We start from the raw sequence: 21,739 nt of genomic DNA on the forward strand, positions 1-21,739 counted from the left end.
TTTTTACCAGTAATTATCATGAAAAATATACTGGTGAGAAATAAGATTGTTAAAAATCAAAGGGGAGGACAAAATACATAAATTCTTATCAGAAGATAGAAAAGATATAAAAATGCTCAGAAGAGATATCTGCTCTATTTCCAGGAATTATGCCCCTCCTTCAAAAAGGAAAATGATTGAGGAAGACACTTGTCATATTATTTTTATTAAAATAGAAAAACAAAAGATAACCATCTAAATGTCTAACAATGAGAAATTAATAAACTTTAATTACGGTACTGTGTGGAAAAGTACTAACAGAGCAGGCCAAGACTGAAGTGTTTGGGAAGCCCGGCTTGCAAGGCCCGCCCCCGGCTGGCCTCTGGGAACCTGGGTCTCAGGAGGGCTCCCGCCAGTCTCTGATGAGAGTGCCTACACTGTCTGTACAAATAGTATGGCTTCTGCTGGAACCTGCTTCCTTCTGGGGATTAGAATTTGGGTGTGTGGCAGGCAGAGGTGCCTATATGACCTGCCCCATGAAAACGTGGGCACCAAGTCTCTAATGAGCTTCCCTGGCAAACAAGACTTTCCATGTGTGGTCACAAGTCTCTACTGGGGGAATTAAGTTTGTCCTGTGGGGCTCCACTCGACAGGACTTATTGTCTGGTTCCTCCTAGACTTCGCCCAAGCGCATTGTCCCTTCACTGATGGTGCCTCATGTCCTTGCCCTGTAATAAATCATAGCCCTCAGTATCATACTGTATCCTGAATCTTATGAGGCCTCCTAGCGAATCATCGAGCTTAGGGGTAGTCCAGAAGACCCTGACGCAGGGATGGCAGAGTGGGACTCTCTACAACCCTGACTTGCTGAAATACTATGAAGCATTGTTTGGTAAAAGGAAGAATAAAGGGGCAGGACATGATGAATATCCCTAGTATAGGACAAAAGCTAAGCTGTGAGAACTAAAATTTACCAATGGATTTGACAATAGTAAATCCAACCCCAGGAGTCGGTCTGCTGGGTGCCCTGGATGTTTTTAGCCTTGCTAGCTGAGTGAGGGAAGAGACACAGCTCCATAACTCCTCTGGTCTTTGTTCTCTCCTCAAGGTGGGAGGAAAAGTGCCTAAACATTCCCAAAGGTGGGCTTGGGGAACAAAACATGTAACATGTTTTGTTCTCTCTTCTCCAAGAGGAGAAAAAAAGGTTATTCAAATTTCTAGGGTTAGAGTAAAGCTTTAGATAAACTACCTGGAGAAAAACAGTGTCTTCTTCATCTCTGACCCAGAGACCCCAGGAGGGGCAGAGGTTCCATTTAGCAAGGATTTCCCATGCAACTGTATTGTTAACCCTGTAAATGCCAAATTTGCTGCAAAGGGTTTGAATACATTTGAAGTAAGAAAAAAAGAGGGATCTTTATTTAAGAGGCTTTGTACTTCGTAACTATTCTATCTGGATACATAAATAAAATAAATATAAAATTTAGATGCTTATAATTCCTCATATGAAAGAGAAATCATGCTGATCAGGGAAAGCAGCACATACAGAGCTGTACTTGTGGGAAACAATGCCCGTGCTTTTTGCAGCCAGTAGGAGGGTTGGAATTTAAGTTCCTGAATGCTATTTAACGAAGCCTCCATCATTAATGATTTGTGCTATGACTTCTACCTGTTGGATCCTCTGGAAAAAAGGGAAATTACATAAAAACAGGCAATTTCTAGATATAAGTACACTTTGAGATTTCTGAAAGCCATTTTTACTTGCTAATGAATTCTTAAGAAATCACATGTCTGACTTGTCTGACCCTTGGAGAAGCTAGCTGTTTTCCAGCTTGATATGTATTTTGAATGGGTCACGTGGGCACCAACACTGAGAAGACCAAAAAGCTTAGGAAAGCCTTTCTTTGTCATTGTCACTTGGACTTGGAACAACGGCCATGCAGTATCTTGGAATTTCAACATTATAAACCAATCAGATCTAACAGACATGTACAGAACACTCTACTCAGAAAGAACAGAAGGAACATTCTTCTCAAGGACACATGAAACATTCTCCAGGAGAGACCATATGTTAAGCCACACACAATTCAATAAATTGAAACAGACTAAAATCTCATAAATTATCTTCTCCAAGCACAATGGAATGAAACTATAAATTAACAACAGAAGGAAAACTGGAAAATTCACAAATATGTGGAAATTAAACAACACACAACCAGCCAAAGGAAAAAAACTCATGAAATATATTTTAAAATACTTTTGAGACAAATGAAAACAAAAACACAACATACCAAATCTGGGATGCAGCAGAAGCAATGCTATGGGGGAAATTTATATCTACAAAAGCATACATAAAAAAGAGAAACATCTCAAATCAATAACTCAACATTTGAAAGAACTAGAAATAAAAACAAAATAAACCCAAAGTTGGCAGAAAGAAGGAAATAATAAAGATTAGAACAGAGATAAATATAGAAAAACAAAATCAACAAAAACAAAAGCTGGTTATTTGAAAAATACCAACAAAATTGACAAACTTTTGCATAGATTAAGCAAAGAGATAAAAACAGAAATGAAAGTGGGGACATAACTTCTGAATCTACAGAAATAAAAAGAATTATAAGAGAGCACTAGGAACAACTATATGCCAACAAATTAGCTAACCTGGGAAATGGATAAATTCCTAGAAACAAATTATCTGAACTGATTCAAGAAGAAACAGAGGATGTAAACAAACTTTTAACAAGTAAAGAGATTGAATCAGAAATCAAAAAACTCTCAAGAAAGGAAAACCAGAACCAGATTGTTTAACTGGTGAATTCTACCAAACATTTTAAGAAGAGTTAACAACAATTCTCTAACTCTTCTAAAAACAGAATAGAAGGCACTATTTCTGAACTCACTCTGTGAGGCTAGCATTACCCTAATAACAGTAAAACTATAAAATACTGCTAAAAGGAGACCTAAATACAAAGCCATCCTATGTTCACAGAATCAAAGACTTAATATTGTTAAGATGGCCATACTCTTCAACAATATTTATAGAGTTAATATAATTGTTAGGAAATTCCAGCGACCTTTTTTGCAGACATGGAAAAGTCAGAGACCCAAAATATCCAAAATCATCTTGAGAGAAACAAAGTTGGAAGACTTATTTGTCAATCTCAAAATCCACCACAAAGCTACAGTGTTCAAACAATGTGGTCGTGGCATAACGACAGACACACAGATCAAGAGAATAAAACTGAAAGTCTAGAAAGAAAACCTAAATATCTATAGTCAAATGATTTTTGACAAGGGTTCCAATATTTTGGGAAAAGAAGTCTTCTCAACAAACAGTATTGGGGTGAACAGATTACCAAAAGTTATAAAGTGAATCCTTACCTCACATGATACTAAATAATTACCTAAAAATGGACCATAGACCTAAACATAAGAACTAAAACTATAAAATTTCAAGAAGAAAACAGAGTAGGCAATCCTCATGACACTGCATTTCACAATGGCTTCTTGGACATGACATGAAAAGTACAAGCAACAAAAGAAAAATAATTAAACTGGACTCCATCAAAACTTAAAACTGTGCATCAAAGTAAAACACAACCCACAAAGTGGGAGAAAACATCTCCAAATCATACAACTGATAACGGTCAAATATCCAGAATAGGTAAAGGACTCCTGTAACTCAACAACACAAACAACCCAACTGAAAAATGGGCAAAGGACCTGAACAGACATTTCTCCGAAAAAGACACACAATGACCAGCATGCACAGTGAGGAAGCTCAATGTCGTGCCATCAGTGAAATAAAAATCATACCACAATGAGGTACCACTTCACACCAACAAAGGCAACCTCGATCAAAAAAAGAAAATAAAACAAAACAAAACAGAAAATAACTAGCATTGGTGAGAGCATAGAGATACTGAAGCCTTGCCCGTTGCTAGCAAGAATGTAAAACAGTACAGTGTGATGGAAGAGTTTGGCAATTCCTCAGCAAATTAAACACAGGATTACCATGTGACACTGCAATTCCACTCATAGGTATATAACAAAAAAACTGGAACAGATGCACAAAAACTTGTACATACATGTTCCTAGGAACACTACTCACAATGGGCAAAAGGTGGAAACAAGCCAAATGTCAAACAATGAATGAATGGATAAATAAAATGACATACTTCTATTTCATTTATTTACAATGAAATGCTTTTTAGCCATAGAAAAGAATGAAGTACTGATACATGCTAAATGAAATAAGCAGATACAAAATGTTAAAAATTGTATGATTTCATTTTTATGAAACACCCAGAATAGGCAAATTCAGAGACAGAAAGCAGATTTGTTGTGGCCAACAGCTGGTGGAGTGGGAAATCGGGAGTTACTGATTAATGAGTATGGGTTTGCATTTGGGGTGGTGGAAAAATTATGGAACTAGATAGTGGTAATACTTGCACAACATTGTGGATGTGCTTAATGCGACAAAACTACAAACTTAAAGTAGTTACAATGGTAAATTTTATGTTACTTGTATTTTGCCATATTAAAAAAAGCTTCCTGAGAGAAAGAGGCAAAATCTTGACATTTTCATAAAGGACTGATGGCAATGGCAACCTACCAATCAGCCGCAGTGCTGTCTGCGTGAGAGCGAGCGTGCCAGAGTTCAGCAGGAGGCTCAGGGTGTTGGCACCATGCTGCAGGGTGAGCATACTGAGCGCCACCAGAAGAAAGCGAGCTTGCGGGGTTGTCCCCAGGCTTGGTCCCGATGTGCTCTCATTGGTGATGGTCTGCAGGGGGACAGGCTGGATACCTAAAAACCATTGGCACCCATATAAATTTCTTGTGTGTGGATACGAGAACATACATGATACAGAAAGCATTAGCAACTTTTTAAAAATTCTGTTTCTCAATGGACTTCTATGAATGTGAACATCAGGCAGCTCTGTACTACTTTGCAATAAACCCACCGCTGTCACTCCACGTACAGCTCTTGCCATCTGTCTATACAATGTATTGCACTGCTCCTCTAAGTATCCCTGGTGGCTAACTCATTTCAACTATAAAGACATAAATCTCTTCTCTTCAAAGAAACAAATCCTAGCATTTCTCTGTAAATATAAACTACCCAAGAAATTAATTAATATAGTATATGTTTTATAATGTATGCTGTGACACACAAAGATGTTAGAATGCAAAAGCTTTACATAAGGATATAAGATTGTGTCTTCTGCCAAATTTTTTAAGTTTTATTTAGAATTTGAGAAAGCTTAAAGCAGCTTAGGTAATCATTTTAATGCATAAAGTTATCACATTAAAGTCTTCCCAAAGCAAAAATCAGCATTTGTAAGTTGCTACAACATCTAAGAGCCAAACTATGAAATAATGCTGATGCAATCACCAACATTACTTCAACAGCAATTTTAATACAGCATTTTAACCATCAAATTTTTTTTAACTCACCAAGCTCTTTAAATTTGGCATCTGCATCCATCAAAATATTTCGAATATTCTGAACAGCCCAAGCATACAGCTTGCCAAAAGTTACTTCCAGCAGCATTCGATTAAAAGGTGGGATCAAATCAACATCCTTTAAACAATCTGTAAGAGGTTCCCTTTCAAACCAAGATAGAGAATTTTACTTTGAAAATTGCCAGACTTCTAACTTCAATGGAACAATGCTTTGTTGCCAGTTTTGCTTTATTAAGAAAAAATGTTATAAAGCTTTACCCTATATCAATCCCCTCAGGAATAAGTCTTTGCCATCCACAGAACATAGCATACTGCACAGATGGAAGTAAGAAATTTTTGCTTGCCAGCTTTAAAATTGTATCTATGCCTTCCAGACGAACCTCTGCTCTCTCCAACTGCAAAATAATAATGCATGCAGTTAAGTTTTATGTATGTTATCCAGTGCGGAGAAGACTGATCTCAGTAAATGTTACCTGCTTTAGTAGGCACTTCCTCATTTTTTCTACATCCACTGGCTCTTCTTTAAGGGCAAATTCAGCAATTGTACTGAGGAGTGCAGACTGTGGATAAAGACCCTGAACATTCTGTTTCAACCATTTGTACTTGTGAACACCTGTAACTGTATTCAACAGTGGCTGCCATTTATCCTGACCAAAAAAAAAAAAAATTTCACCATTTGTTTACCCTGCTGATATTAGCATGTATTCTAAAATAATTACTCAAATAAATACAAAAAAATGCCAATAGGTTTAAATTGGGAAAATATTTTAAATTTAGTAACTAACTTATGGTAAAAATAACTGTCACAAATAGGCTTATAAATGAATTTATAATCTCTATACTTATATACTTTGGAACAGGCTGATTTAGCATACAAAATTAAATCATCATCAATATTATCAGCCTCAGGACCAGGACAGCTTCTAAAGTAAAGGATACAGTCAATGAATGAATGGTGAATGAATAAAGATACACTGTACTACTAGTAAAAGGAAATACTTCTCCAGCTAGCAATCTGATCAGGGCACCGTAAGTCCATTAATGCACCATTAAGCATCACTGGGGCACAGTTACCCACTTTCAATAACCCACACCATACTCTCTACCAGTGGACAGTACTTGTGAATTCCTTTGCTATGTACTACTGCGTTTCTATTCAGTGAATCCCAGAATCACAGAAAATACTTTACCTTGGGTGATTTAATTGTAATGGGTCTTTTGTCTACATTTATAGGACTAGGAGGCAAAATGCAAGCTTCTTCTAAATCACTTTCTTCATTTCCAATTTTCTCTTCATCATCAGTGGATTCCAGCTTCTTAGGAACTATGTTTAAAAACATTTATTACAAAAAGTTTTTACTTACATATAATTTTAAATTAAGAAAAACTTAAATCTGCACAAAGGTAAAGGACATGAATATTTTATTCAAAGAAACATAAATACCACTGTCAACTGAAATGCTCAAACTACAAAAGTAAAAGCATCATAATTGTTCCCACATGACCTTACATAGTAACACTCTGCTATCCATGTCATGGGTAGAAAAAGAGAGTGCAAACCAATGAGGAGAAGCCCTAAAGGAGGGGAAGCTCAGGGGCTGGTGAACTTTTTCTTAAAGGGCCAGACGGTGAATTTTTTGTAGTCTTGCAGGTCATTTTGTCTATTGCAAATACTCACTCAGCTCCTATGTTGCAGCATGAAAAGTAGCTAACTTTATTTATGGATGCTATAACTTAAACTTGATATAATTTTCAAGCCTATTATTCTTTGATTTTTGAAAAATTAACTTAAAAATGCAAAAGCTAGTCTTAGCTCTTGAGCAGTACATAGCAAGCAGCAGGCGGTATCTGTCCCCAGAAGCTAGCTTGCCCACTCTGGACTAGTGCAGTGGCTCTGTCACCAAGGTGCAACTCAACTAACTGGAGGCCTTTTACTATGTTAGTCTCTCCAATTAGAGAAATATCTATTGAATTTCATTGATACATGGTGTTGCTCCCATATTTTTGGCCCCTTTTAAGGTTTTTTGTCCAATTCTTTTGACATGTAATGTAGCAAACAACATAATAATACACCTGGGCAGAAAAACATTAACTCATCAGGTCTGGGTTGCTCAAACCCTGCAGATTCCCAAGAAAGCCCTGTCCCCTCAGCACTGACCCTGGGCCAGTACCTGTGAACTGAGCTGAGCCCTTGGCACGTTCTATCTGAAAATAGTGTTTCTGTGTGCCTGAGGTCTGGGACCATGTTACCAGTTTAACGGGACAGTTTCTGCTAACAGTGTGAGCTATGGTGAACTGGAGTCTGAGTAGCTGACAGCAGTCATGGAAGCCGCATATGTCCATGCAATTGACCCCTAATAACAACCCTGGGCACCAAGGCTAATGTGAGCATCCCCAGCTGATGGGCCTTCATACATGTTGTCACCTGTCATTGCTAAGAGAACTGAGTACAGCCTCATGCAACTCCATTGGGAGAGAACACTGGAAGCTTTGGCCTGGTTTCCTGTGGAATTCCCTCTAAGCACCTTTCCTTGGACTAATTTTACTCTGTATCCTTGTATACAATGTACCCATAAGTATAACAGCTCCTCTGAGTCCCGTGGAGTGCTATGAGCAAATCATCAAATTTAAGGGTGGTCTTGGTGACCCCTAACACAGGACCAGTAATATTATTTATAAGTTACTGAATTTCCTTTAAAATAAAAAAGCTGCAAACATCACACAGTTAAATATATAAACCCACAACAGAAACTTCAAGAGATAACAATGCAGGCTCACAATCCATGGACACAACAGGAGGACGGTAACCAGATCACTCTCCCTGAAGCTGAGAAGGGGGTCTTCTGAGGCTGCTTCTCCTACAAGGTTCCTAGCTCCCTGAATTAGAGGAGCTCAGAAGTGTTCTTGCCATGATTTCCTGATCCAAAGCTTCTCTATGATTTACACATAAGTTGTTATGGTTTAAACGTTTACTCAGGAACGATCAATCCAAGATGGCTTCTAAAACAAGCCACTTTCATGACACTATTGCTCATGTCCATCAAAAACTCAGCAATCTTGTTTAATAAGCTGGCCTGTGAATAAATCAGTATGATTCATAAGAATGTAATCAGAAATTTCTGTAGACTTGTTTATAATCATGTGACCAAATTGTAAAGTATTTTATGTATTTTTACTCAAATGTTATATATTACAAAAAACTTTTCCATATCCCTTATACAGGTGCTTCCTGAAAATATTGGTAATTCTTCTAGTTCATTTCTTAACAATTCTCCATGTGTCAGAACTCAGTTATTTCCAACGAAAAACATTCCTTTACAAGAATGGCAAGACTGATCAAAATATTAAACATTCCCATGTCTCATTACCAAGACAAGTGATAAAAACCACTTCCTCTCCACCATCAATTTAATAAAATTTATAGCATCTACCCTTCTCAGCATCAATTTTCTAGTTAACAAACCAAAACACACTCAATCCTAAAGGTGCGTGATTATCTGATGTCTTGGGGAAAAAAGCAGGATTTGTATATTTAATCATAAATACATGTAACAATTATTATGGCAGTTGGGAAAATCCACACATAACAAGCAGTAACAGCTTCACTCAAATGAGAGACCCAACAATACCAAGGGAAATCATTCATGTTCACAGCATTTTTCTACCTTTTACATTCTTACCTCTCTTTTTCCTTCGTTCTCGAATTATCTTCTGAGCTATCCTTCTCCAACGAGGCAAAGAACTTAACAGTTTAAACTTGGACATTATAGAGAGGTCATTACACACTGCAGGTCTCAATTCATTAAAGAGGAATCGCAAACGTTCAATGACTGGAGCACAGACCTCCTTGTAAGAGCGACCCTGTTCTTGATGGGTCTACAAAGTTAAACATGAATAAACAACTTAACAGGAAAAAAGGGGGCATTACTATTAGCAGACATTATGTAGGGAGGGCAAGGGGAGGGCTATACAACACAGAGAAGACAAGTAGTCATTCTATAGCATCTTACTACGCTGATGGACAGTGACTGTAATGGGGATGTGGGGGGTACTTGGTGGGGGGAGTCTAGTAAACATAATGCTGCTCATGTAATTGTAGATTAATGATACCAAAATAATTAAAAACAGAAAATAACCACATGTATTCTACCAACTGTCTGCAAAACACAGAAGAAAGAGAATCAAAATACGTTTACCTTAATGAGTGAGCATTTTGCTTGATAGACAACTCTACAAACATCCACCACTGATTTAGGCAACGTTCTGTGCTTAACTTGTTCAATACCAAGTGTACCTGCATGAACTAAAGATAATGCCACATGACCTGTAAAAGACATTTAAAAGAAAGGGCAAAGTAGGGATGAATGTGTACTTTATGTCATTCAAAAGAGCTATAGTAGAACTAAAATATCAAGCTTCATACCTAAATCTTCATGTTTTAAGAGGCAACATAATAGCAAGCGGCCAACCTCTTCCACAGGATGCTCGGGAGGAAATATTATTGGTGTGGTCAAATGGCACTGCCTACAGTACCTTTCTATTTGACACAGAAAGTCCTGCAACAGAAACAGCTGGAGGTAACTTTAGAGCCATCCTAATACATTGTCATGAATTCTAAATTATGTCCACAGGTCCTAATACACTTGCAATCAGTGAAGCATCTAAAATCTCACTGGTACACTGAACCAAACCAGCCTCACCTCAAAAACCAATCCTCCAAATAATATGTAAAAGTCTGTACTAAGCTAATCAGAGCATGAAGGTGTTCACAAGTCCAAGTCCTAAAGTAAACAGAAGGACACTGCATATGGGAAGGCCTCACTCACCTTCACATTGTGGTCCTGGATGTTATTGTCAGCAATGGCTTGCAGGAAAGCCTGGGAATGGTCACCCAGGGTCCGCCTGTGGGAGCAAAGCCGGGCCTTGCTGGCAGGAGTGCCCCCAGGAGAGCTACAGTGGTCCTCATCTTTCTCCTCGTTGTAGCTGTAGTGGATCTGGCTGGTCTGCAGGCCTCCGGAGAAGATGGATGACTGAAGCCACTCTAGAAAGTGCATTTGCAAGCATAAGAAAGTAACCTGAATTTCTTTCCATAAATAAATACTGAAAAAACAGATAAAGAACTGAATAATTTACTAAGAACTGAATAAATTACATGGCATCACTGTTATGAAGAGTCACATCCAACATTTACGTGGACTGGCTTTTCATTCCTATCTTCACATGAAAGCAGGGAACACTTCCTGATTGTTCAACACATCTTAAGCATGGTATCATATCAGTACTCAGTCTAACAGTTCCAGTCTAACATGTACTAGGTACCACCTCAGGCACGGAGCTGTGTGATTGGTTCCACATACACCCTGTGAAGCCTGGGGCTTTTGTCTCTAACAGAGAGAGAAGCAACAAGGCACCACTTAAACAGGTAATCCCTCCATTTCAACCGGGGCAACTGTGTGCTACAGAGTACACTGGGGCACAGAAAAGTGTGGAGTAAGGCCTCTGCTATTCAAAGGATCTGCTATGGGAGTGACAACAGAGCTACGATTTGGATGAAGACAAGATGCTGAGCACCCAGGTGGGAGAAGAGCCCATGAGAAGGGTTCTATGTAGAGAACCATGCTCAGGGCAGACCACTTTCCCTAGAGCACTCATCAGTAAAAAGAATGAGAGACTAGCAAACACTCTATATGGAGTCTTTAGTGAGGGCAGGTCCTTGGAGACTAGAGACCAGTGGAGGCACAGGACGGCAGTGCAAATGGGGATGCTCACTAGGACTGCTCTGATGATTGGAGGGAGAATCGTCAAAAATACAGAATACATTTACATCACTACCTACTTTTTTCAATGACTTATATTATTAAAATATTCCTTCAAAACCCAAGCAATCAAATCTGGGGTGCACTCAAGTTTCCTTTACTTGAAATTTAGATTTTAGATCATTCAGGAGCATTCTCCAACATGCCACATCAATTCCTCTGAAACACAAATCTGACCATGACCCTCCCTGGCTCTCTGCATTTAGAACTCCCTCTTATCTCTTAAATATATTGCTTGGTGATGGCTTCTGGTGCCCTGCAGCACACTGGGCACCACTCGCCAGGGCCCTAGCACCTTCTGCTCCCTCGACCCTGGTGCTTCCCAGCTCCCACCCTCCCTGCGGATGAAGAGGAAGCCTGACCCCCGACAGTACTGCAAGTATTTGAGGAAGAGAACAAGTCCACCTTAGAGGCTCTGCAGGAGACAAAGCGCCAAGCACACACACCAAGGGTTTGCTTCAGAAGGAAGGCCAATCAGGCTGCATGGCCATCTCTGCCCACGAGCCTGCTCCCGTGGCACTCCACACACGAGCAACTCAAAGCCTCTGCTTTTCTCAGCGATGCCCCTCACACACCCATGCTTCTGCCCAGAAAGCTTTCACACCCAGTTTGTTGGAACTCCAATTTCAGGATTACTCCATGTTTAAGGAGCATTTCTTAAGGTCTGCAGTGATCCCAGAACCACTTATGAATGTCTCCATTTGATCCTCTACGACCGTGTTTCCTGACCAGCTCATATGTGGCTCATCATCACAAGGGAAGCACCTGAAGGCAAGTGTGTTTGATTCCATGCCTACTGCATCCCAGGCACCTAGCATGGTAATTTGCACAATTACTCAATTGAGGCTTGTTGGGTGGTTGGTGGATAGATGGACAGAGAAACATGAAAACATATGAAGAAAAATTCCAATCCATCTTATGGGATATGAAGAAATTTTATTACTTTAGGTGATTACAAAGGTTGCCATCCCAAAATGTATTTGAGTCTAGTAAAAATACAGTCCTCAAACAAAATGTTATTCCCAAGAGAAACAGCCAACCCCTGTCATGTGGATTTCTCAGCATGCAGGGAAATATCAGCTGAGTTGACCCCGTCTGCTAGAGGATGCACAAGAAGACCCTACACCGCACAGACCATCTATGCAACCTTCTGCTGCCAGATGGTGCAAGGAAATGAGAGCCAGTCACTGCTACTTATGATTAACTGGTTCAGTCTCATTATCCTTATGCTTCTTCATCAACAACTGTGCTGACTGTTCCTCTCCTTCACGTAATGGCAATTATGGCTCAGCTAAAATAATCAGTTAATCTGTTAGCAGAAAACAAAATTTTCCTTACTGGCACATTCAACCTCAACCGGAGACAGTGGTGTGCTCATAGCTAAATAGGAAGCGTGTAATCCGAGAAGCAGTCCCAGATTCCTCTCTGTGTCTATCAGAGGTGAAGACAGACTTCCCAGATCTGGTACTGTAATGACTTCTTGGTCAGGCTGAGAAAGAAATTTCATTGTCAGTCTGAGAAAACAGGGTTAATTAAAAACATAAAACCAAGTGCAACAGCTTATATTCTTTAACAAGACTTATTGCCACGACAAAGAGAAGAGAGTGCTCTGGGCACCCTGTTCCTACATCCTATAATAGTGATCCCATGCTGCTGTCAAAGTAACAGACGATGGAAACCACACACATCCTGCAAAGCAGACAGTAAATGCACATGTCTGTTGGTAGAAAAACCAAAGCACAGACAAATGACTTTGCTAGAAAACTCCTTAGGGAATCAAAGTCTCCAGAGTGATTGTACACAATACTTCAGAAAATATACTTAATTTTTGCATAAAGAACCCAAAGAAAAATGAAAATACAACATGGCAAGTATTGCTCTGAGTTAAGTGTACTGTGACCAGATCTAGAGGAAATAAATTTATTCAAACAAAGAGCAAATCCATTAGAGAGTAAAGAGTTCAAATGAAAATAAATTTTGCCAGTCACATTAGACAATTTACAAGCAAAGTTTATCTGCCCCTTCATAAAATGCTTTAAGCCCTACCCTTGTGGCAATTAATAAATTACCACTGGATCTATACCTAGAAAGCCAATCCCAATATGTAAACTTCAATGCCCATGAATATGTAGGAAGGACATATTTTCAGTTCTAAAAAATTATGCTACTAGATCATTTTTCAAGATCTATACATCACAAATCTTAACATGAATAAATATAAATTCGTTTATGAGGAAACCTCTAAGGGATCTTCATGTGTACCATTTAAAAGACCCCCCATGCCCATGCTGCCCACAACAAAAGGTCCAGCTATCAATATGTCAGAGTAAAAACCATAAATACACAGAGAGGGTCTCTACTGATACACACGGTGGCACTCACTGCACACAGCCTCACCTCCAGATACTGGCCAACACAGAAGGCATGCATTGATTCCTGTGTGTCTTCAAACTGTAAAGCAGCTTCCAGAGCTACCACTGGATCTTCCCCTGCAAACTGAGCTAAAACAGACAGACAAAAGCAGCATGATTTCAGTGTAATCTGCCTAGGTATCTAAAGTAGAAATGGCAAGTAGGAACTTATTAACTACCAAAGTATAGTGATGTCTCACTCTTCCCAAATGCTACCTGGGCCAACCCAGTACCTGGAGCAAGTTCCAACAAGTGCTGGAACAAAAAATGCATAATGATGAAAATTCTTTAAATGTGCCTGAACTTGCTGATAGGATAGGTACCAAAGTCACAGACAAATTAAAATGTGTGAGGGCTGGAACACTACTCAGTGGATCATTTAAAGCTCAATGCTTTGCTTAGAAAGTCACGTGCCACAACTTTTAGCCATGAAGTGAAATGTGAAGCCTTACCAAGGATACTATTTCCAGTTAATGACTGCGTCTGGAAGTCCTTTATGTCATACACTTTCCCATCAATCACAGTCCAGAAGCCTCCATCTTTATTGTGGTTCTCCAAGTCAGCTTTGCGTATAAGTGTCACCTCCTCATTATTTCTACAGTTCTGACCTGTAAAAAATGACTCTGTACATAGAGAAACCAAAATCAATAAATCAATAGATCAATAGATAAAACAACTAGAACAAAACAGAGCATGAAAGAACTACAAAGGAAAATAGACAAAACCACAATCACAATGGAAAATTAATACACCTCTCAATGTGACCACCACAAACAACAAAAATTTAGCAAAGATATAGGATGATTTAAAAAACAAAAACAAAAACACCATCACATGAGCTGTATGAAATAGCATGTGGCCATACACCAGACAAAAGCTCAAAAAACTTCAAGGAAATGAAGTTACAGAGCATGTGTGCTGACTATAGTATAGTTAAATTAGAAATAGTTAACAAAAATAAAATATAAATTATCTGTGGATATGAATTATTATTTATAATTCACCCAAAATTCTCTAACAAAAAAATTAACTGCCAAATTAGAAAATATGTTAAATTGAACAATAATGAAAATACTACAGATCAACACTAATGACTTAGAGCTAAACATACGTTTGAGGGCATTTATACCTTTCAGTGTGTACATTAGGAAAAAGGGAAACAAAAAACTAAGTAAGTTAATAAATATCAAATTAATGATCTGGGAGGGAGGGAAGAAAGGAAAGAAGGAGGTGGGGAGGAAGGAAGGAAACCTCACTGACCAGTTCTGGAAGCCCTCGGACACCAGTGCACAACTGCATCAAGCAACCGGGGCTGGGCACCAAGCTAGGCTCATGTCCTTCCTCTGTGAGCCGGACCTTGTGCTGACCCAACAGCAGACAGCACGGCTGCTGGGTATTTACGGAGGACAGAGTACACCTGACCATCCCAGTCCACCTGAATAAAACCAAAGGTGGGGCCACCCAGGATAACAGGCCTCTGAGCCCATGAAATGGGGACCTCAGACACGCTGTGACCTACCAAAACCGAATCTGAATCTACCAAGCCTATACACATAGCCAGCAACTTACAGAGAAAATGTAACTGATGATGCAACTGACTAGAAAAAGAACTGACTAAAAGAAGAAAAAAAGAATTCTGAAAATGTGACATTTTCTAAAATAGATGCCCTGCTTCTTTGAAAAATAAACAGTATGACCAAAGAGAGGGAATGTAAACTGGTACAGCCAGTATGGAGAGCAGTATGGAGGTTTCTCAAAGAACTAAGAATAGAAACACCATGCAACCCAGTAAGCACACTTTGGGGAATTTACCTGAAGAAAATAAAATCACTAATTCAAAATGATATATGCATACCTATGTTTATCACAGCATTATTTACAACAGCCAAAATATGGAAACAACCTCAGTGTCCATTGATGGATGGATAAAAACATTGTGGTACATATATATAATGGAATATTACTCAGACATAAAAAAGAATGAAATCTTGCCATTTTTGACAGCATGCACAGACCTAGAGGGTATCACACTAAGTGAAATAAGCCAAGCAGAGAAATACAGTATGATTTCATTTATATGTGGAATCTAAAAAACAAAACAAATGAACAAACAAAACAGAAATAAGCTCACAGACACAGAGAACAGACTAGTGTTTGTCATAAGGAAGGAGGGTGGGAGATGGAAACAGGTGAAGGGAAAAATAATTAGTGAGAATGTTTGATATCTTGGTCTGGGTGATGGTTACGCAAGTGTCAAAATTATTCAGCTGTACGCTAAAGTTTGTGCATTTTATTGTATGCACCTCAGAAAAATTTTTAAAAGAGAGAAAGAAGGAGTGGAGATCCTGGAGATATGCTATGAGGGGGCAAAGAGACTAGCAGCATATATCAGCCAACTGCCACTTGCAGGCCTTGTTTAGACCCTGACTCAAATGACCACTAATAAAAAGAAATTTTTAGGTATTCCAGAAAAACTGAGTATGGGCTCCATGTTAGACTACAGTTACCATTAATTCTAGACAGGATAATGACATTGTGGTTTATTACCAAAAAAAAGGTCTTGTAAAGTGTATTAACATGTTTTAAAGACAGAAATATGCTTTAAAATAACTCAATCAGTCGATCAATAAAACAGAAAAGAATAGGAGGGGTTGGGGAATGTGAATATTTGTTAATCTAGGTTCATAATACTATTCTACTTTTATCTATGTTCAAGAATTTTTGTAATAGACTACAAAAACATCAGTGTGCTAATAGGCATCATTTCTAAAAAAGTTAGAAAAATGTCAAAATAAATTCTCAGAAAGAAAAAAAGAGATAAGAAAGCACAGTGTGGTACCTGCATAAAAACAGACATTTAGATCAATGGAACAGAACAGAAAACCCTCACATACATGGTCGAGTGATTTTCGACAAGAGTAACAAGACCACTCAATGGGGGAAGGAGACTTTTCAACAAATGTTGCTGGGAAAACTGGATATCCAATTGCAAATAAATCAAGTGGGTCCCAGACCTTACTTTACACCATATAAAAAATTAACTCAAAAAAGATCAAAGATCTAGAAGGTAAGAGCTAAAACTATTAAAATATAAAACTCTTCAAAGGAAAGACAGGAGGGAAGTTTCATGACGCTGGATTTGACAATGATTTCTTGGACAAGACAACAAGAGCACAGGCAACAAAGGAAAGAATAGTTAAGTTGGACTTCACCAAAATTAAATAACAAAGGACACTGGTAACAGAGTGAAAAGGCAACCTACAGAATGAGAGAAAGCACCTGCAAATCATATACATCCAGAATATATAACAAACTCCTATAATTCATCAAGAACAACAAAATACCTAATTCAAAAATAGGAAAAGGGCTTAAATAGACATTTCTCCAAAAATATGACACATGGCCAAAAGTGAAGAAACAAATGCACATCACTAATCATTAGGGAAACCAAATTAAAACTATAATGTAAAACCATGTCATCTCATTACTGTGGCTTTCATCAAAAAGAAAAAAACAAAAAACCACACACAGAGAAAAAACAAGTGGCAGGGATGTGAAGGAATCAGAGACATCCTCATGCCCCACCTGTGGAAAACACGGAATGGCACAGCTGCCACGGAAGATATTCCCACATTTCCTCGGAGTGCTACAAAGTATCACCATATGACTCGACAACCCCACTTCTAGCTATACACCCCAAGGGGCTTAAGGCAGGGGCCCACACAGTCACCGCAGACACGTTCACAGCAGTGACAGTCCAAACAGCCAAACGTTGGAAACAACCACAGTGCCCATTGAAAGATAGGAAGTAAACCAAATGTGGTATATCATTAACTGTAATAATTCGGCCTTAAAAAGGAGGGGAATTCTGACACACGCAACACAAATGAACCCCGAAAATATGCTAAGTGAACTAAAGCCACTACCAAAGAGCAAGAGAAATTAACAGGAGTTGCACAGGAACCTGCCACCTTCCTGAATCACAACTTCTTTATAAGTAGAGGGGTAGTGATTATCAGAAACCTGTAGGCATTACAAGAAAAGAAAAAAGCAAACCAAGACCAGCAACATACATTAATACAACAAATATAATATGGACATGGCAGTTTTATTCCAGAAATGAAAGGCTGACTTAATATTTGAAAAATTCACATACTAATAGAAAAAAAGAAAAACTGTATCAAAAGATTGTACAGCTGGAGGCACCGGAAGGAGGGGTGAGCACATCAGACACTGATAATGTGCCAAAGTCCCCGGCTGCTGCCCCCTCCCAACCTGAAAAAGGTGCCTTAGGCTAGCCACTCCTCGTGCCACTGTAAATCTATGCTCTGCCTCCCCCTGCCGTCTTTAAAAACTCATTGCCTGCCCTGCTGCGCGTGGCTTCTCTGGCCTGTGACTAACCAGATCGGCCAACATCACCCAGGATTGCACCCTATTAAACTTTTGGCTCCTTTGTAGCCTCCTCACCTGGTCATTTCAGCTCAATTTTACCTTACAAAGATGAAAAACTATTTGATGAAATTTAATTCCATTCATAACTAAAATCTCATCACAAAGCAGAAACAGAAAGAAACATCCTTACATTTAAAGGTATCTACAAAGAAAACCCTACAACACCATCTTTCATTTATGGCATTTTAGGAAGCTTTTCCTCTGCTCCTAGCAACAAGACCAGAACGCCCATCATCACAACTTCTATTCAACCTCGCACTAGAGGTGCTGGCAAGCACAGTACATCAGGAGGGATGCTGTAAGATCACAAATGTGCACAGGCAGAATCACATCATTCAGACAAACATGGCACTCCAGAGGAGTGACCAAGGACAGTCCCTTCACCCAAAGGTACTGGCACAAAGATCCTAAGGACAAAATGCTTATGGAAAAAATAATATGTAACCTCTGTTCTCACAGAGGTGGAAAAGCAAGAACTCACAGCCTGTGGAGATGAAAATCAGCACAATCCTTCTGGAAACCTGCCACTCTACTAAAACATATCGTATAAACCACCAAGAAACAGACATAAGAGTGTTTAAACAACCAAGGTGTTAAGGGGCACATGCCCGACAAAATGATAAACAGAAGCAGGGGAAGAGCAACCACACAAGCCTGGAGCAGCACTTTTCGGGGGGATAAGAAGCAGTGTTTGCTGGAGGATCCAGACAAAATTCCATTTCTGAATCTGGATTGATATAAATGGTTTTCCCTGTGATCATTCACAAAGTTGCTTTCTGTACTTTTATGTACGTGCTGTGTAATATTTCACAATAAAAAGCTTTAAAACAAATAGTAGAAGAGGATGAGCCAAGGTGGCGGTGTGAGTAGGGCAGCGGAAATCTCCTCTCAAAATCATATATATATTTGAAAATACAACAAATTACAACTATTCCTAAAAGAGAGACCAGAAGACACAGGAAAACAGCCAGGCTACATCTACATCTGTGAGAACTCAGCACCTCACTAAGGGGGTAAGATACAAACCGCAGCCTAGGGGGACCCAAGCGCACCCCCGCCAGCCCAGGTCCCCGGTGGGAGGAGAGGAGTCAGAGCGGGGAGGGAGAGGGAGCCCAGGACTGCTAAATACCAAGCCCTAGTCATCTGCACCAGACACACAGTGCAGGGTGTGCTGGATACTAGGGAAACTGAACAGTAAAACCTGTGAGCGGGTTCCCACAGCCGGCAAACCTGGGACAAAAAAAAAGCGAGTGCTTTTTGAAAGTCTTAAAAGGACAAGGGCCTCACAGCTGGATGGAAGCATCCCGGCACAATCAGCTCAGCCACGGAACCCGGGGAACTCCAGGCACCCTAACACTCTGGGATGCAGCGCAGCTCTGAGGCCCCTCACAGCGATGAACAGCCTCCTGTCCATTCCCTCTCCAGCATGACCCCACCATAGCAGGGGAGCAGCCTGAGAGCAGCTGTGCCCACAGGAACCGCTCAGAGCCTCCTCGGCCTGACTCAGAGATTCCATCAGTGCCCAGCGGTCCAGCAAAAGCCACTAGGGGTCGCCGTTCTCGCAGGAGAGGAAGGCGACCAGCAAGCAAGAAGGGACTTTGTTCTCCCACCTGACACACGCGTGAACTGCCCACGACTACCTCTATGGCCAAGAAAAGCAGAAACTCCTCCCATGCTCCTGGCTAGGAAGAATTAATATTGTCAAAATAGCCATCCTACCCAAAACAATCTACAGATTCAATGCAATCCCTATCAAATTACCAACAGCATTCTTCAACAAACTGGAACAAGTTCAAAAATTCATATGGAAACACCAAAGACCCCGAATAGCCAAAGCAATTCTGAGAAGGAAGAATAAAGTGGGGGGATCTCGTTCCCCAAGTTCAAGCTCTACTACAAAGCAACAGTAATCAAGACAATTTGGTACTGGCACAAGAACAGAGCCACAGACCAGTGGAACAGATTAGAGACTCCAGACATTAACCCAAACATATACGGCCAATTAATATATGATAAAGGAGCCATGGACATACAATGGGGAAATGACAGTCTCTTCAACAGATGGTGCTGGCAAAACTGGAGAGCTACATGTAAGAGAATGAAACTGGATCACTCTCTAACCCCATACACAAAAGTAAATTCAAAATGGGTCAAAGACCTGAATGCAAGTCATGAAACCATAAAACTCTTCGGAAAAACATAGGCAAAAATCTCTTGGACATAAACATGAGTGACTTCTTCAGGAACATATCTCCCCAGGCAAGGGAAACAAAAGCAAAAATGAACAAATAAGACTATATCAAGCTGAAAAGCTTCTTTACAGCAAAGGACATCATCAACAGAACAAAAAGGCATCCTACAGTATGGGAGAATACATTCATAAATGACATATCCAATTAAGGGTTGACATCCAAAATAAATAAAGAGCTCACACACCTCAACAAACAAAACGCAAATAATCCAATTAAAAACTGGGCAGAGGAGCTGAACAGACAGTTCTCCAAAGAAGAAATTCAGATGGCCAACAGACACATGAAAAGATGATCCACATTGCTAGTCATCAGAGAAATGCAAATTAAAACCACAATGAGATATCACCTCACACCAGTAAGGACCACCACCATCCAAAAGACAAACAACAACAAATGTTGGCGAGGTTGTGGAGAAAGAGGAACCCTCCTACACTGCTGGTGGGAATGTAAATTAGTTCAACCACTGTGGAAAGCAATATGGAGGTTCCTCAAAAAGCTCAAAATAGAAATACCATTTGGCCCCGGAATCCCACTCCCTGGAATATACCCAAAGAATACAACTTCCCAGATTAAAAAAGACATATGCACCCCCCATGTTTATCGCAGCACTTTTTACAATAGCCAAGATATGGAAGCAACCTAAGTGTCCATCTGTAGATGAATGGATAAAGATGTGGTACCTATATACAATGAAATACTATTCAGCCATAAGACAGAAACAAATCCTACCATTTTCAACAGCATGGATGGAGCTGGAGGACATTACGCTCAGTGAAATAGCTGGCGAAGAAAGACAAATGCCAAATCATTTCCCTCATTTGTGGAGTATAACAATGAAGCAAAACTGAAGGAACAAAATGGCAGCAGAGTCAGAGACTCTAAGAAGGAACTAGTGGTTACCAAAGGGGAGGGATGTGGGAGGGCAGGTGGGGAGGGAGGAAGAAGGGGACTGAGGGATATTATGTTTAGAACATGTAGTGTGGGGGATCATGGGGAGAACAGTGTAGCACAGAGAAGGGACACAGTGGATCTCTGGCAACTTGCTGCACTGATGGACAGTGACTGCACTGGGGTATGGGTGGGGGCTTGATAATATGGGTAAATGTAGAAACCACATTGCTTTTCATATGAAACCTTCATAAGAGTGTATATCAATCATACCTTAATAAAAAAATTTTTAAAAACAGAAAAAGACATATGCACCCCTATGTTTATCGCAGCACTATTTACAATAGCCAAGAAATGGAAGCAACCTAAGAGTCCATCCGTAGACAAATGGATAAAGAAGAGGTGGTACATATACACAATGGAATATTATTCAGCCATAAGAAGAAAACAAATCCTACCATTTGCAACAACATGG

The 21,739-nt window shown here is 39.7% G+C and overlaps 1 protein-coding gene across 4 annotated transcripts in view; it reads right to left on the reverse strand.

Moving 5' to 3' along the window:
• The window catches only part of HERC2 (HECT and RLD domain containing E3 ubiquitin protein ligase 2), a 264,575-nt gene that overhangs the window by 137,460 nt on the left and 105,376 nt on the right, over positions 1 to 21,739 (reverse strand). For all 4 annotated transcript variants that reach the window (XM_073227076.1, XM_073227077.1, XM_073227078.1 and 1 more), the window contains 12 exons: positions 14,125 to 14,295; positions 13,659 to 13,762; positions 12,600 to 12,750; positions 10,272 to 10,486; positions 9,869 to 10,001; positions 9,642 to 9,769; positions 9,126 to 9,321; positions 6,636 to 6,769; positions 5,919 to 6,092; positions 5,704 to 5,840; positions 5,437 to 5,588; positions 4,595 to 4,786 (listed from right to left, as the gene is read on the reverse strand). In XM_073227076.1, coding sequence (XP_073083177.1) covers positions 4,595 to 4,786; positions 5,437 to 5,588; positions 5,704 to 5,840; positions 5,919 to 6,092; positions 6,636 to 6,769; positions 9,126 to 9,321; positions 9,642 to 9,769; positions 9,869 to 10,001; positions 10,272 to 10,486; positions 12,600 to 12,750; positions 13,659 to 13,762; positions 14,125 to 14,295 — 1,887 coding nt within the window. The remainder of the gene's footprint in view (positions 1 to 4,594; positions 4,787 to 5,436; positions 5,589 to 5,703; positions 5,841 to 5,918; positions 6,093 to 6,635; positions 6,770 to 9,125; positions 9,322 to 9,641; positions 9,770 to 9,868; positions 10,002 to 10,271; positions 10,487 to 12,599; positions 12,751 to 13,658; positions 13,763 to 14,124; positions 14,296 to 21,739) is intronic.

Source organism: Manis javanica, chromosome 18, assembly GCF_040802235.1.
Source record: "Manis javanica isolate MJ-LG chromosome 18, MJ_LKY, whole genome shotgun sequence".
Classification (NCBI taxonomy): domain Eukaryota; kingdom Metazoa; phylum Chordata; class Mammalia; order Pholidota; family Manidae; genus Manis; species Manis javanica.